Genomic DNA, 15,657 nt, shown 5'->3' with positions numbered 1-15,657 from the left:
GTTGTTGAACAACAAAAAATAGTGCTCAATGTACATGCCAATAGCTGATAATGGGGTATGAGAGACAGGAGCATTCGGCTTTTAGTTAACGTGCACGCTGCGATCCCCATTAGGAGCCATAGCACGTACATTGAGCACTATCTGAAGGGAAAGGGTTGCTACGTTATACCCGCTGGGTGTAGCCACCTTAGTTTTAGAAAGGTTTAGCGAGCGTTGAGCCGCAGTGCCATGAATACAATGAACTAGTATATACCATGAATGAAGTCGAGGTAGTTAAAGGTGGGAAGTAGGTACGAAGTGCAAGCCGTAAGAAAGTAAAAGCCGAATTCTCCTGTCTTTCATTTCCCATGCAGCCATTGGCATGTACATTGAGCTCTATCTGCCAGGAAAAGGTTGCTACGTTATACTCGCTGGGCGTAACCTCCTTGGTTTTAGAAAGGTTTAGCGAGTGTTGGGCCGCAGTGCCATGAATACAGTGAACTAGTATATACCATGAACTCGAGGTGGTTAAAGGTGGGAAGTAGACCCGAAGCACAAGCTGTTAGAAAGTTTGTGTGTGCCACCTCTCGTTTAGCCCTTGGAATGTCCGCTGGATGGCGGTGTTTCTATATGGGGAATATATGATGAAAAGGTGTGAGATGGTGGTACTTGGAGTGTTGAATAGATGGACGAACGGACACACAGAGAGATGCATGAATGGACGCATGAACGGACGCAGGGGCGGATGCATGGCCGAACGTAGGAACGGATGCACGCACGGACGGGCGGATGGACGTATGGACGGCCGCACAGACGGAAGGAAGCAAGAACGAATGAATGGACGAATGCTTCGCCCCACTCTCCATCATTCACTCCGTGGATATGCTGCCAATTTTTTAATTGTGAGACACGTTATGTGGTATAACATGCAAAGGTTTTGGTCATTCTGTTTTCTTGTTGGTCCTGTCTTCTTTAACTTTACTTTCTGCAGGAGGGTTTCGCAAACGGGTGTGATGATTCTGTAGGGATATCCAGCATCTTTTAGTCGTTTAATCTGGTTTTTATGCCTCACCTCACCCTTGGGCTAACATGACTTCTGAAGGGTGGCCTGAATACATGTGGCGTCGATTCCTGTTTTTACTCATTTTGAATGCCCACTATCAAAAGGCAGAACATTCTTAGCACTGCGGGGCTGATAGCACCAGCCAATACCCCAACAGCATCATCACACTCGTTTGCGAAACCCTCCTGCAGAAAGTAAAGTTAAAGGAAACACGACCAAAAGAAAAAAAATTGCCCGCAGCTTCCCTCGGGGGAACACTGAGGAGGATGCGGACCATATAATTGGTTAACGGGGTGTTAAAGTGCGACTTACTTGGGTCGATGGCTAAATTGGTTAACGTGGTTGTGAAATGGGGTGTTAAATTGCGACTTACTTGGGTCGATGGCTAAATTGGTTAACGTGGTTGTAGGAGGGGGTGTTAAATGAGTGAACACGTACACACGTATGCGAAAGGGCGGCGCTGGTCGAAGGGACGTCGATCATTGTGTTTGTGGATTCGTTGGAATTCATTTCACCGCGACCTTGGACGTCGACGCGCCGTACAAACCAACCGACGAGCGGCAACTGAGCGAGCGAGCGCCGACCTTGAGTATATATACAGCACGAAGGCGCATGCACTGTCAGCTGTTGAATGTTCTCGAAGCGCGACGCCACATGCGCGTCCACTGGAGAATCAGGAGAATTGTAGATGTCGAACGCGGTGTGTAGAGGAGGAAGGGTGCACAGATGGTGGAGGAGTGAAGCGCGCGCGGTGTGTAGAGGAGGAAGGGATGCACAGATGGTGGAAGAGTGGGCGACGGCGCGACGGCGCATGCGCGCGCGTCAGCTGTCGAATGTTCGAGAAGCGGCGCGGACGGCGCACTACAAGGCGCGAGTATAAGATGCTCCGCATCTAAAACAGAATTACCAATGACCTTTGCATGTTACACGGTACTACGTACATAAGGTGTCTCACAATTTTAAGAAGAGCCAGCAGATATGACATTGTTGTTTTCCACCCCTTGCAAGCTTTCAAAAGTGCATGTACTTACAGCAACAGGAATAGTCAATCTTGCACCATTCGTCACTAAAATAGGTTTACTGAATGCCAATCTAATGTGTGAGATATACCGCTAACATGTGGAAAAGTAAACATAGGACAAACTGGGCAATGTTTCAATGATCGAGCAACACAGCATGCTTCAAATGTTAAGAAGGGCTATAGTAGTCTCATGGCCGGACACCGTAAAGAATGTAAATGCAGTCCTAGGTGTCATAAAACACGGTTTTCGAAAAAAAGCAAGCAGAAAAAATGAGATATTTTAGAACTGTTTATCAGGAAGGCCAAAGATCAATGCATCAGTACACCTTCGCTTATCTTTTCCGAAAGAGAGTATTCTTTTCTGGGTTAAAATTATTTCGTCATGGTCACACATATGTTGTTGCAAATGAACCCTGTTCTTGTGCTAAGTATAAAAACGCTCGTAGCACCTCCAATAAAATTCAGTTGACAGCGCTCTTTCCTGTCCTTTTTGTGATAAGATGTTTAATATAAAAGAATTTTTTTTCTTACAAGTTGGGTATAATGATTAGTTTTCATTGTATCACAACATGAAGCAAATTGCATCTCAATACGGACAAAAAACACGATTTTGTGAAATTTTTGATATTTTCTTGTATAATTCAGCAGCTTGAGACGTCTAAAGATTTTTTTTCCTCAAAATATACTTTCTTTGGAGTAAGTATTCACTGCTAAGATATTCATACAAAGTGCAATATTGCAATAAAAAATGCAAACATAACACATTTTGGCTTGCTTTTTGAAAGCGAATGTGGCGAAAAAATTGCACTAATATTATTGAGCTTCAAATACCTCACACAAGCACATTTACTTGACATGTAGACCAATTTTGCTTTAGAAAAAATAAGCGGTAATTTTAAAATGGAAGTTTCCACAAACAGCACCCCGACGGCATTATTCCAGGAAGTTCAAAAGCAAGCCACATGAACAAAACTTTTTTTCTCACTGATATATTCTAGCAGTTCACTGTTTTCAACGCAGTAAGTCAGCACATTTTTTCAAATACATTTCAGATAGTCGCCAAAGTGGCTGGGACGTTTGGCATGGAATGGTCCAGCTATATTTATGCAAAATAACTTACACAAATAAAAATATTTGTTCGTCTACCATGACCACACTAGAAAAAGTTGTTCAGGCATTGTGACACTAAAATTTTCAGCGTCGTACTGCCTGAACAACTTCTTTGATAAACTTCAAACTCACGCCGAAAAAAAGCCGCTCTATCACGGTGGTTGTTAAAGGCCTTGCGGCCGTAGACAATGTTGAAAATAAAAAAAAATCAACTCATCAGTGCTGTCACTCCTTCTTCGTCACTACTGACACGGAAGATTTTCGGTCATTTGCGTAGAGGTTCAGGAACTAGGATTGCTCTAGGCTGGAGCCGGGGTAGACAACGCAGGGCGTCAGTGGCACCCTCTCGTCCTGTAATAAGAGCAAACATAATTTCTCATAAAATGATGTTCGTGCTGTTCCGGCAGCACCATATATGAAGAATGTGTAGTGTGTATCCTTTGAAATGGCATGTAATTGACATTACACTGAACTCGAAGCATACAACCCATACATTCCAATAATTTCGTATGATAAAGATAAGATAGTTTTCCAGCATACAGCAAATTCCCGAATTGAGGTGAAGTGTAAGACTACAGCTCAAAAATGGCACTTACGAAAGCCTGAATCCACCTAAGAATCAAATTCCTTATAGAGTAATGAGCCAGTGTGAAAAAGAATTCTTAAAGTACAACGTTCAGAACATGTAGCATTCATCAAAATGGACAAGAAGCTTACCTCTTCTTGTACAAACAGTGAAGGCATCTCTGTTTTCTCTTTAACATGAGAACAAATGATCTTGGGCGTGGCACTAGCGAAGAGGTCTGCAAAAAAAGTAAAAGATTTACTGACTTTAATCACGCCTCTAAGAATTTGAAGAACTGTGACAATTCAGCAATCAGTGCAATTCTGGCTGCCTCTATAAGGGCATCAAAAATGAACAATTTTCTCGTTCTTTCTACCCTCACAAGAAGCTCCGTCCATGGCATCTAGTCCAAATTTGACGCTGTGCTTCCTATTTTATTTTTATTTATTCATACTGTCGATCCCATCAGGAATCTTTACAGGAAGGGCATATTGAATTGTTACAATATGACAATACAAATATCAAATATTCAATTATACATAAAAATATTGGCGGTTAACAAAGGCAGACGAAAAGACGTAATAGTACATCATAATAATAGTACATCCTAATACGTAACAAAGGGGTAATCAAAGAGGTGTGTAATGGCAAAACTGAAGTAAAAAAATACATTTATGTAAAAATGGTGAAAATAAACGAAGTAACAGTATGTAGGATAAACGAAACTATGCGTACAGTGTAACAGCAAAAAAGAAGTGAACAAAGAGGCATACAAAGGGAAAACAGGAGCAAAAAACGCACTGATGTAAAAAAAAAGTTGTACAGAAGTAAGGATGATACAGGAGGCTCATAACTGGGCAGCATGTAGCTGATCTTCTAGCAATGTTAAAAGGGAAGATAACATCGCGCTTGTTGTTACGCTAGGATCCAGCCTGTTTCATTCCCGTGTCATTAAAGGAAAAAATGAATATTTATGACTTTCCGTATGGATTACATGCTCATGTGATGATAATTCGTGTTTGTGCCGCGTTTGTCGTGTTTGGGTTAAAGATAAGTATTTGGAACTGTCAATCTTTATGTCTTTGTGAATTAGCTGGTACATCATTTTTAATCGCGCAAGCTTGGCTTGGTTTTGTAAGGTGGGGATACCGGCCTGTTTTAGTAATTCTGTGGGTGAATCTTTTAGCCTATATTTATTATAAATGCATCTCAGTGCCTTCTTTTGGACTGCTTCGAGTTTGTAAATGAGTTCTTTAGTGGAAGGAAACCAAACATCGTTAGCGTACCCCAAAGTTGATCTGAGAAAAGTTTGGTATGCTAATAGCTTTGTGGTAGGGGGGCTAGTCTCAGACGTCTATTTAAAAAAAAACATTTTTTTCAGTGCAGACGAGGTGACGTTGCTTGCGTGGCGTTCCCATCTAAAGCCATGGGTTAGTGTTAAGCCAAGGTATTTATACTCTTTCACTGCGCTGAGTGTGGCGCTGCCTATAGTGTAGTTAAAATCAGATGTGTGTTTTTTCTCGTTATTGATAGGACAGCTGATTTTTTAACGTTCAGTGTCATTTGCCATTCTTTACATCATTTGAATACTAAAGATAAAGAGTTGTTTAATGCAAGATGGTCACTATGAGAGTCAATTACTTTGTATAAAACGCAGTCATCAGCGAAAAGTCTAACACTGACAGGAATATTACAAGGCAGATCATTAATGTATATAAGAAATAAAAGTGGAGCCAGAACGCTTCCTTATGGAACTCCGGATCTTACGCTAGATTTATGGGAATGTTGCCGGCTGACTTCTACAAACTGGGTGCGGTCACTAAGATAATCTTTTATCCAATCGACAATGGGCCCTTTCCCCAAGGTTAGTTCGAGTTTATGAATTAGTTTGTCATGTGATACCCGGTCGAAAGCTTTTGAAAAGTCTAAAAAGATAAGATCGATTTGTTTCTGTAGGTCGACACTCAGCGATACATCGTGTACAAGTTAAAGTAGTTGCGTGACAGTGGAGACACCTTTTTGAAATCCATGCTGACAGGGTGTTAGCATTTGTTCCTTTTCAAGGTGTTCGGCTATGTGCTTTAAGATGATGTGTTCCAACAGTTTGCAGGCTGTGCATGTCAGTGAGATGGGTCTGTAGTTAGAGGGTTCGGTTTTACTTCCTGATTTATGAATAGGTTTGACTTTAGTTGTTTTCCAGTCGTTAGGGAGGGTCCCTTATGACAATGATTTGTAAAAGATTATTAATAGGTACTTGGCCATCCACTCAGCGTATCTGCGAAGGAATGCATTTGATATAGTGTCAGGTCCTGATGATTTCTTAAAATCTAGTTTGAGCAGCAAATTAAGTATGCCTGCTTCGGTTATTAATAGCTGATCTAGAGGCTTTAATTCCGACGGACGTGTTTGTGGTAGTGTACCGTCATCCTCCGTGAAGATAGAGCAGAAGTAGTCATTAAGCAGGTTAGCAGACCTTCGGTCGTCTACATCTATCGTTCCGTCATCATTGCGAGTTTTCGGGTTTATGTAGTTCCAGAACTTCGTTGGGGCTGATTTCAAAAAGTTAGTGAGTGTATTTGTGAAGTAGAATTGCTTAGCTGTCTTCATTTTCGATTTCACGTATTCAATAGCCGTGCTTAGATCGTGCTGTGTGTAGTTTAATGGGTTGATTTTCAGCAGTTTTCTCATCCTCTTTACGTTTGGCGTGTATAACATCGCGCGTAATCCATGGATTACGCTTATTAGGCTGCTTCTTTCTAATCGGCACGTACTCATTTATACAATGAGAAATGATCGCTTTTAGCGCCAGCCACAAGGCATCGATGTCGGTACAGCTGTTACAGGAAAGTTGAACAAACGATTCATACTCATCGGCAAGGTGATAAAGTATATTAGTGTCCTCAGTTTTACTGTAGTCAGGGTACGCGACTATTTCTTGAGGGGTAAAAGTGTCATAAAGGGGTACGGTGCAAGATGTGATCTTGTGATCGGAAATACCATCTAGAAGACATAAATTAGTTTCTTCGCTTATGAAGTGATGGCTAAGAAATATTAGGTCTAATATGGAAGAGCTGGATCCCTGTATACGTGTAGGTTCAGTTACTATTTGTGAAAGGTTGTACGATAACATAAAATCAAATAACAAATCCGCACAGGATGAATGCTGCTGCATTGTGTGCCAGTCAACATCAGGCGCTTTAAAGTCACCTGCGATTATTAATCTGGATGACGGCGCATGTTGTTCTGTGTACTCATGCAATCGGTGTATATTGTCAAAGTCGGACGAAGGACTGCGATATACGCAGCCAACGTCTACAGTGCACACATCATAGCTCAGCTTACAAAAGATAGCCTCAGCGCCCGCAACATCGGGTAACACTAAAAACGGAATATCTTTTTTGACTAGAATGGCCACACCTCCGTCTCGTGTCGCCCGGTCTTTCCGGAGGATAGCGTAGTTGGGAGGGGCTATCTCATCATCTTTAATATCTCTTGTTAGCCAGGTTTCCGTTAGTGTTACAAAATCTGGCTCAAACGTAAGAAGCAAGGCTTCAAGGGAATCTGTTTTTTTAATATTGTTACGTGATTTCGTCTGACTGAAAGAGGGCATAGTGGGGCATACCGAAGAAAAGGTGCCTCAGACTGATAGTAAAGAAATGGACGTTGTTGGTGAGCTGCGTTGTGGCTGCGGACTGACAGCTGTTATTTTCCACGTAACATTTTGGTGGAGGTGCTGGGTACTCTTCTGACAACGGAGCTACGCAGTGGACGCCTCCCTTAAGTCTGCTACCATGGCTCCGGGTGAGGATACGGCTTCGCCACCTACACCAGCAACGACAGCAACCAGGTACGTCGCCCTAACGCAACCCCGTGATCCCGGTACCTTTACTGGAGAAGACAACGCGAATGTGGACAAGTGGCTTAGCATGTACGAGCGCGTCAGCAAGCAATATGGCTGGGACACAACCGTTATGCTTGCGAATGTCATTTTCTATCTTGACAAGACCCCTCGCATCTGGTTTGAGACCCACGAGCACGAAATCACAAGCTGGGAAATGTTTAAGCAGCAGCTCCGCGACCTCTTTGGCAACCCGTTTGGTCAACAGCTTGATGCCCGAAAGCAATTGGCCGTACGTACACAGACGTCCACTGAGCCCTACTTGACTTATATTCAAGACGTCTTAGCGTTGTGTCAAAGGGCCGATCCCAACATAACTGAGGCCGACAAGATTTCGCACGTTCTAAAAGGAATCGCCGACGATGCGTTCAGCCTGCTTGTATTTACCAACGTAACGACCATCGACGCCGTGATCAAAGAGTGCCGCCTTCTCGAGCAGACGAAGAGTCGACGCATTTTGCAGCAGTTTCAGCGCCTACCCAACACCGCGGCAACGTCGTCTTGCGAAGCCACTCCTTGTCATCCGTCTACAACCGAAAACGTGACGCGCATCGTCCGACGTGAACTCGAGGCCGCTTACCCGGCTGCTAACAAACCGACGTTGCCCGACGCCTCAACGCCAGCTGTCGCCTTGATCCAGGCTGTTGTCCGCCAGGAATTCGCTAACCTTGGTATCCTGACCACTGCACCCACCCTGGATAATACTGGTCCCTCGATAGCTTCTGTGGACATGAGACGTCGCCGTCCGTACTCTATTCGAACCAGGAACCCGTCTGAATGGCGAACAGCTGATGATAAGCCGATCTGCTTCCGCTGTGGTCGCGCTGGACACATCGCTCGTTACTGCCGCTGCCAATGGCCATCTATGTCTTCTGGCTCGTACCCCGCTTACAGTAACTCATTCCGTCCACCAAACCACCGTTATTCGACCCGCACTGAGTCTACAGCATTTACTGCCCCTGAGGACTACGGCCACCCTGTCCCGTCGTCGCCACCGCCTCAAAGCCGCCCTTCTCGTTCGAATACGCGTCGCCGCTCTCCCTCACCATCGTTTAACCGCCGCATGTCCCCGGAAAACTAGGCTGCGCAGCTTCTGGAGGTGAAGCTGCCTTGTCGACCTTACCCAAAAATCCTCTGTTGCCCTTATATTTGAACCGGAACACCCTAGAAGTATATGTTGATGGCACACTTGTTGAAGCTTTGATAGATACGGGCGCTCACGTCTGTATTATGAGTTCTCGTTTTCGTCGTCGCATGAAGAAGGTTCTCACGCCCCCCTTGACCAGTGTCGTCCAAGTTGCAGATGGTGCAACAGTCCCTGTCGTCGGTATGTGCACAGCTCAACTTACCGTAGCCGGTCATCAAGTGGTCGTCCTTTTTACCGTGCTTGCAACATGTCCCCACGACCTCATACTAGGCCTCGATTTTCTTGCCGCCAATTCTGCTCAAATTGATTGCTCCGCTGGTGTGCTCCGCCTTGAACTGCCACAAATCAGTGCCACCCCGTACCAACCTACATACCGATTACAGTGCAGCGACTTTGTTCGACTGCCCTCCAAAACTGTGACGTACGTCAATTTTCTGTGCTCACCAGCTGTGCCCGATGGTGACTATTACGCTACGCCTCTCACCGACTTGCTCATTGCGCACAATGTTGCAGTGCCCTATACGGTGCTCAGCATCACAGATAACAAAACTTGTCTACCTCTTGTCAATTTCGGCTACATGAATCAGGTGCTTCCACAAGACATTTCTGTGGCCCACCTGTGTCCGTAGCTCGATTCACAAATTGAAGTGCTTGCCTTAGACACAATTGTTTCACCGCAGCGCACATCACTCGCAACACATTCGGGCAGCCGTCAAATTGTAAACATGATCGCCACTGATCTTCCGCCTCCACAAGTTGAAGCCCTACAACATCTTCTCGAGGCCTACCAGGATATTTTCGATTTTGGCGACCGACCTCTTGGGCAGACGTCCTTTGTCCAGCATCGCATACACACAGGTGATGCCAACCCTGTTCACCGCCGTCCCTACAGAGTGTCTTCTTTTCAGTGGAGCATAATTCAGAAGGAGGTGAACAAGATGCTAGCGAAGGACATTATTGAACCATCCTCCAGTCCCTGGGCACCCCCGGTTGTATTAGTTAAAAAGAAGGACGGATCGTGGCGATTTTGTGTGGACTATCGCCACTTTAACAACATCACCAAGAAAGACGCATACCCTCTGCCCCGCATTGACGACGCCCTTGATTGCCTCCATGGTGCCGCCTACTTTTCTTCCATCGATCTTCGTTCTGGTTATTGGCAGATTGCCGTGGACCCCATGGACCGAGAGAAGACGGCTTTTGTAACACCCGATGGCCTCTACCAATTCAAAGTCATGCCTTTCGGCCTATGTAATGCCCCCGCCACCTTTGAACGAATGATGGACTCCCTGCTCCATGGATTCAAGTGGTCTACGTGTCTCTGTTACCTGGATGACGTGATTGTGTTTGCTCCCACTTTTGAAGCGCACCTTAGAGACTGTCGAAAATTCTTGATGTATTCCGTCTCGCCGACCTTCAGCTGAATTCATCCAAGTGCCGGTTTGGTCTCCGTCGCATTACAATACTTGGACATATTGTTGACGCTTACGGCGTACAGCCTGACCCAGAAAAAGTTCGAGCTGTGAAGGACTTTCCTGTGCCAAAAACCACCAAAGATGTCCGCAGCTTTGTGGGGCTCTGCTCCTATTTTCGGCGGTTCATCAAGAACTTCGCGGAAATCGCTCGGCCCCTAACAGATTTACTCAAACCAGATGAGACGTTTACCTGGGGTCCCTCGCAAGCAGCAGCATTTTCCGACTTGACCACTTTGCTCACTTCTTCTCCTGTGCTGGCTCACTTCGACCCTACGGCACCGACAGAAGTGCGCACCGATGCCAGCGGTTACGGAATAGGCGCTGTGTTGGCTCAGCGACAACGTGGGCAGCATCGCGTGATAGCTTATGCCAGCAGGCTGCTGTCCACCTCGGAGCGTAATTATTCCATCACAGAGCGCGAATGCCTAGCGCTGGTGTGGGCAGTCGCGAAACTTCACCCTTACTTATACGGCCGATCATTTATAGTTCTCACCGACCACCACGCTCTCTGCTGGCTCGCCTCCCTCAAAGATCCCACAGGTCGTCTCGCCCGCTGGGCACTCCGCTTTCAGGAGTATTCTTACACCGTAGTGTATAAATCAGGAAAACTGCACAAAGATGTGGATTGTCTGTCACGCTACCCTGTGGCCGACTGCGATCCTACGAGCAGTGATTCTGTGGGCTGCATCCTTTCCATCTCCCAGCTGCTTCATCTCGGGGACGAGCAGCGCCGCGATCCGGATATCAGCCGCTTAATACAACAGCTCGAATCTTCACCGCAAGACGCTTCTGTTCGCATGTTTACCTTAAAGGACCACACCTTATATCGGCGTAATTTATCGCCCAATGGTCACGACCTACTTCTGGTCATACCAAAGCACCTGCGTTCCACAGTCCTACGTGAGCTTCATGACGCGCCAACCGCGGGTCACCTTGGTGTCTCTCGCACATATGACCGTGTCCGCCGCCGCTTCTACTGGCCTGGCCTTTCAGGCTCTGTACGTCGTTATGTCAACGCTTGTGAAATTTGCCAGCGTCGCAAAAAGCCGACGGGACTCCCTTCCGGATATCTTCAGCCCATCGACATCCCATCGGAGCCATTTTTCCGTTTTGGTTTGGACCTCCTCGGTCCCTTCCCAACATCCGCCTCTGGAAACAAGTGGGTCGCGGTGGCTACGGATTACACAACCCGTTATGCAGTTACGCGAGCCATGCCAACAAGCTGCGCTACAGACGTCGCTGATTTTCTACTACGCGATCTCATTTTAGTGCATGGAGCCCCTCGTCAACTGCTGACAGACCGAGGCCGTACGTTCCTTTCGAAAGTGGTTGACGATATCCTGCGTTCCTGCTCTACCCAACATAAGCTCACGACATCGTACCACCCCCAGACAAACGGGCTTACAGAACGTTTAAACCGCACCCTGACAGACATGCTATCGAAATACGTCTCGGCCGACCATCGTGATTGGGACCTTGCACTACCCTATGTGACGTTCGCATACAATTCCTCCCGGCATGACACTGCTGGGTACTCGCCATTTTACCTTCTGTTTGGACGCGAACCAACGTTGCCGTTGGATACCTTCCTGCCAGCCGCTGCGCAGTCTACTTCTGAATATGCACGCGATGCTATTACCCGAGCTGGCCACGCTCGTCAGCTTGCCCGCAGCAGATTAATGGCGTCCCAAGACTCACAGAAGCATCGTTACGACGAGCGGCATCGCGACGAACACTTTCCCATAGGTTCCCTCGTTCTTCTTTGGTCCCCTACGCGACATGCAGGACTTTCAGAAAAACTTCTATCTCGTTTCACGGGCCCATACCGTGTGCTTAGACGAGTGACCGACAATACATATAAAATTGCCAATGATAATCCATCAACCTCTTCCGCTCTGCTGTCAAGGGACATCGTCCACGTATCAAGGCTCAATTGTTACCACACTGCTCCTGCTGTAGCCCCGTAAACTCGCCGGGTCGGCGCTTTTGCCACCGGGGGTCGTGTTACGTGATTTCGTCTGACTGAAAGAGGGCATAGTGGGGCATACCCAAGAAAAGGTGCCTCAGACTGATAGTAAAGAAGTGGACGTTGTTGGTGAGCTGCGTTGTGGCTGCGGACTGACAGCTGTTATTTTCCACGTAACAATATGCTATGGGCATTTATGTTCAAAAAGGACATGTGGGATGTTATTTTCGGCGGGAGCGAAGGTTTCGATAGCTTCACTGCTGGTTTTTTGTATCAGAATTGACGGAAGCAGATTTCAAGGGAACTACAGTATTATTCTCTTCGTCCCAGTAGAACATATCTCCGTTTATTCGCAGTTTATCATAAATTAGACTCACTTTGTCGCCAGATTCTTTCCCTCGTTTGGCAAAATTCCACAATTTTCTTCGCAAATCCCGTACGTGGTGAAAAGTCTTCGGAAATAGAGAATCGTGATCCCTTCAACTTGGAACAATTTTTCAAGATTTTTGTTTTGTCCCTAAAATTGAGAAGTTTGAGAATTACTGGTCTTGTTTTAGAAGCATCTGGCCTGCCTAGTCTGTGAATACGTTCGATACTTACAGCATCAAGCTCGAGGGTGTTTTTGAAAACCTTTTTATTTACTTCAAATTCTAACGTGTCTTCGCTTTCTTTGGCTTCTTCTGGCATACCATATACTAATAAGTTTGATCGTCTGGAGCGATTTTCGAGGTCGTCCAGTCTTATTTCTAGTGTTGAAACGACTTTCTGTAGGTTAGTGACCATTTCTGCGCAAGACGAAATCTTTTTATCCAGGGTTGTAAGCTGTTCTAGTTTCTCGTCTATTGCGTTTAGGCGTTGTTCCTTAATTTCTTTTAACTCATTTAGGATTTGTTGTAGTTGCCATGAAATTTCCGGTGTGTCCGGACCCGGGTTAGATTCTACATCACCGGCTAGTAGCAATAATTTGGCGAGATGCACTATGTCAAAGCAAAGTTCACACAGCAGCCCAGGGCATGGCAGCACAATTAAACAAGGCTCGTTTGAACGCATGCAATGCTGAAAGCGTTTTCTCACCTGCGCAATGAACACAAACGGGTTATTCATATGCCTTTGCGGCCAGGTGCCGTGCCCTATGGCCCACAGAAATGTGTCGTCTCTTCTTATAGCACGAAGGGCTCGGTGCGCCACCATCGCCGAATCCAAGTCCGAACAGGCTCTCGGTGTGGTCGACGAGGGCAGCTGATGGCGAAACGTGCTGGTGCTGTGCGATGTCAGCAGGACTGCCTCGGTGAAGTGGTGGACTGGAAGTAGATGCGCAGCATGCGCGTCATTCATACGTAGGCTTTGTAGCTCACCGGGGCCGTGGCCTGCGGTTATCAGCAGCAGGGTTGCGATTATCTGCGCAATGAACACCGGGTTATCCATGTGCCTTTGCGGCCAGGTGCCGTGCCCTATCCTGCCTGCTTTCTAGACGTACGGCTGCGAACATGTATTTTGTGCACCTAATCTAGCACAGAAATTCGTCATCTATAATTCAATCATCTTAACTCATTGTAATTTAATAAAAGATGTGATAGCTCGTCCAGTTTTTAAAGAGTTGCGGGCCTGCAATAGGCACTGCCTAACACGTATGCAAGTATTTATTTTTTTTAATTTCTTCAAAGCTTGCTTTCAGAAAAAGCGTCTGACATATTTCGACAACCAAGCCCATCCTCTGATAGCAATCAAGGGCACGCTATTAGCGATTATTGATCACGGGATTTACAAACGTAACCCATGCCTAAATACTCAGTTAAACACAATCAAGCAAGTAGGAGCGCTCGAACGACACCTACGCGCGCGGACGCCGTCTACGTTGCAGCAGCCATGGCTTATGCTAGAGCTACCACACATAGCTCCCACAGTCACGTATATTCTCTCGATTCTGTTATAACGCCGAAAGTTATCGCAGATGAAAGCAAAGCACGAAAACAGCAAACAGAAACGAGGGAAAACAACGCATGGCGATGGCCAGAGCAACGCGCCTTCGGAAGTCTACTAGATCTTTCCCTGTTGCTGGTGACACTTGTCCTAAATAGCTTAAAAGACCGAGGCGCACGTGCTGGGAGCATCGCGGCATATCAGCACCTCCAACTATACCGTCTTTAAGCAAAAAAAATTCATTTCGTACAGTGCGCCTCTGTACATAAATTTTTCTTTTTCTTTCTTTTTTTACGCTTACACCTACAAAAGCACGTTGCACATTTGAGTATAATAGAAATATTATTACGATGTAGCCTAAAGCGCATCTTGAAACAATATCCATCTCTTTGAGAAGTGCGGAGACAATGTGCGATCAGCAACTACTCACGCCCTTGTTAAGTGATCACATCACTCACTGTATGAGTGATGCAGGCACTTACACAACATCGCGCATAGCAGTGTGAACTCGTTAAGTGACACGTTTAATCTGGCATCTGCAACAGGCCGGCGAACGCATGCTGTTGTAAATGGCTGGCAGCCTACTTCGGCAGAGCTGCTGCAAGCGCCCAGCTAGCGCTGTATGTTTACTACCTACGAAAATAGTACACTCACCGTTAACAGGCACACGTTGTCCGTGTCCGCCGCTCCATGAATATTTCTTAATCCGAGCGTCACTTCGAACACGGTGTCATGCGTGACCACCATTGAAGATGCGCCTGTTCGTAAGAACTCACGCAGCGACCAAGACCCCAGACCAACGCAACGCATTTGAAAGACGATGAGACAGAGAGAGCAACGCTGAGTAAGAGAAGGAGGAGGCACTGGCGGCGGCGCCGCAGCTGTCGACGCAGGTGTTCGGTGACGCAACTATTCGCTTATCTACACCGCCATTGCGGGGGCAACCCTGGCCCGGGTGAGCGCGGTGAGCGGGAAACCCGCCAAGAGGGCACCGAAAGGCAAATGCTATGGCGCATACGGCGGGCGGCGGTTCGACACGGAAGGCAATCGAATTGCGCTTCAAGAATGACTCCTTGTAAATGGCAACTCTCCTTCCACCCAGCCGCACAGCGGCGCAGGTTATTTACCAGCCTCGGGTTCTTTGAGTATTTTCACGGAATGCGAGTGCAGTGGGCGAAAAATAGTAAAGCAAAACTTGCGGAAAACAAAGTGCACCCTGGAATGGCCAGAAACAATAATTATTTCGTCATCGGTGGCATTAGCGAAAGAGCATCACTACACCTTTTTTCAGAGGAATTTCTTTTCGCATTGTCCGTGTCTGGCAATTCCGCATATGGTGCCGCAAACACTGAATGCGTAGTCGAAGCTGGAACAAATTAATCCACAGTCGTGGATGGTTAGAAGGCATGTCACGCACCACGAAACGTGCCGAAATTGTTATAACAAACTTTTTGCTGACCACATGATCAGCACATAATCCCATATGGTTGCCCAATGAGCTAGCTAAGCAGCT

General features: G+C 46.4%; 1 protein-coding gene across 4 annotated transcripts in view; it reads right to left on the bottom strand.

Moving 5' to 3' along the window:
* LOC142772961 (uncharacterized) overlaps positions 1-14,957 on the bottom strand; it is a 30,173-nt gene extending 15,216 nt beyond the window's left edge. For 2 of the 4 annotated variants that reach the window (XR_012886341.1, XM_075874552.1), the window contains exons 1-2: positions 14,799-14,957; positions 13,299-13,622 (exon numbers count right to left, since the gene is read on the bottom strand). Coding sequence is in view for 1 of the 4 variants with exons in the window: in XM_075874553.1 (XP_075730668.1) it covers positions 3,506-3,524; positions 3,891-3,976; positions 13,299-13,622; positions 14,799-14,954 (585 nt within the window). In the remaining 3 variants the exon portion in view is untranslated. Of the gene's footprint in view, positions 1-2,410; positions 3,525-3,890; positions 3,977-13,298; positions 13,623-14,798 lie in introns of those variants that run through there. The other 2 variants (XR_012886342.1, XM_075874553.1) reach the window with 2 other exon arrangements.
* Between the last annotated feature and the right edge of the window lie 700 nt (positions 14,958-15,657).

This window comes from Rhipicephalus microplus, chromosome 1, assembly GCF_043290135.1.
Source record: "Rhipicephalus microplus isolate Deutch F79 chromosome 1, USDA_Rmic, whole genome shotgun sequence".
NCBI classification, from domain to species: domain Eukaryota; kingdom Metazoa; phylum Arthropoda; class Arachnida; order Ixodida; family Ixodidae; genus Rhipicephalus; species Rhipicephalus microplus.
This window is presented reverse-complemented; position numbering and strand designations above follow the sequence as displayed.